This window comes from Cyprinodon variegatus, unplaced genomic scaffold (assembly GCF_000732505.1).
Source record: "Cyprinodon variegatus isolate N-32 unplaced genomic scaffold, C_variegatus-1.0 Scaffold299, whole genome shotgun sequence".
NCBI classification, from domain to species: domain Eukaryota; kingdom Metazoa; phylum Chordata; class Actinopteri; order Cyprinodontiformes; family Cyprinodontidae; genus Cyprinodon; species Cyprinodon variegatus.
In genome coordinates, this window is record NW_015150752.1 from 790313 (window position 1) to 791385 (window position 1073).

The following is a 1073-nucleotide window of genomic DNA, read 5'->3' on the forward strand; positions in this document are numbered from 1 at the left end:
TGACCTCCGACCCCCTGGTAACCAGGGTTACCCGACCTCGGACTCCCTGGTTACCAGGGTTACCTGACCTCCGACCCCCTGGTAACCAGGGTTACCCGACCTCGGACTCCCTGGTTACCAGGGTTACCTGACCTCCGACCCCCTGGTTACCAGGGTTACCCGACCTCTGACCCTGGCAGTCCCCTGCTGAAGCGGACGTTACCTCTGAGGTGGAAGAAGTCCAGGTGGTTGCTGACGGCCTGGTTGAACGTCTCCTCGGAGCAGAGCTTCACTCCGCTGGGAAACAGAACGTTCCTCTTCCTGCGGATCAGAACGGAGTGTTTCCTGAAGGACAGCTGGTCCGAATCCACAGGTCCTGCTGCCAGGTCCTGACCAGGATCTGGAGGAAACAGAACCGTCTTACAGGGTAAAACCAGACGGAGCAGGAAGGTGTTCTGAAACATTCGGGTCCATTAATAGAACGGTTCTGCTACGTCGTCAGAACCGCCTGTTCTCTTTGGGTCTAACTGATTGACAGAGCTCAGTTCTGCAGGGTTCTGGTTCCCCTGAACTATTTTGGCCTTCAGTCTAAGAAAACAAGCCCAGGACTCTAGAAACCACGGTAACAGCCATGAAGGCGCCTCCACTCACCCGTCTCCGTGCACAGCAGCCCTGACAGCAGCACGGCCCACAGCGTCCACAGAACCACGCTCCTCCCAAACATTTTCTCTCCCAACAGGTCCCTTGGTTCCCTCACCTCCACCGACTCGTTCTTCCTCCGCCTCTCATGGCAGAACTAACAGAACCGGGCTGGGTGGAAAAGCGGCGGCGTCTCCCTCTCAGCTGAGCAGATGGCAGATTGGTTAATCCCATTTGCTAAGCTGCTGGAGTGGATGAGTGTCAGAGGTCCGACTGGAGGCACTGATCTGTGAGCCTAAATGGTTACCGGATCGCCTCGCCGGGTCCCGGATCCGTTAGGAACCGACTACTGAGCCTCAACGGGTCCCGGACCGGTTCAGTCAGTGATAACCAGAACCAGTGGGAATACTGGATCCATAGATAACCAGAACCAGTGGGAATACTGGATCCATAGA

The 1073-nt window shown here is 56.5% G+C and overlaps 1 protein-coding gene across 1 annotated transcript in view; it reads right to left on the reverse strand.

The window, feature by feature from the left end:
- The window catches only part of LOC107090542, a 32165-nt gene extending 31332 nt beyond the window's left edge, over positions 1-833 (reverse strand). The window contains exons 1-2 of the mRNA XM_015383970.1: positions 631-833; positions 203-379 (exon numbers count right to left, since the gene is read on the reverse strand). Coding sequence (XP_015239456.1) covers positions 203-379; positions 631-703 — 250 coding nt within the window. The 5' untranslated portion in view covers positions 704-833. The remainder of the gene's footprint in view (positions 1-202; positions 380-630) is intronic.
- Between the last annotated feature and the right edge of the window lie 240 nt (positions 834-1073).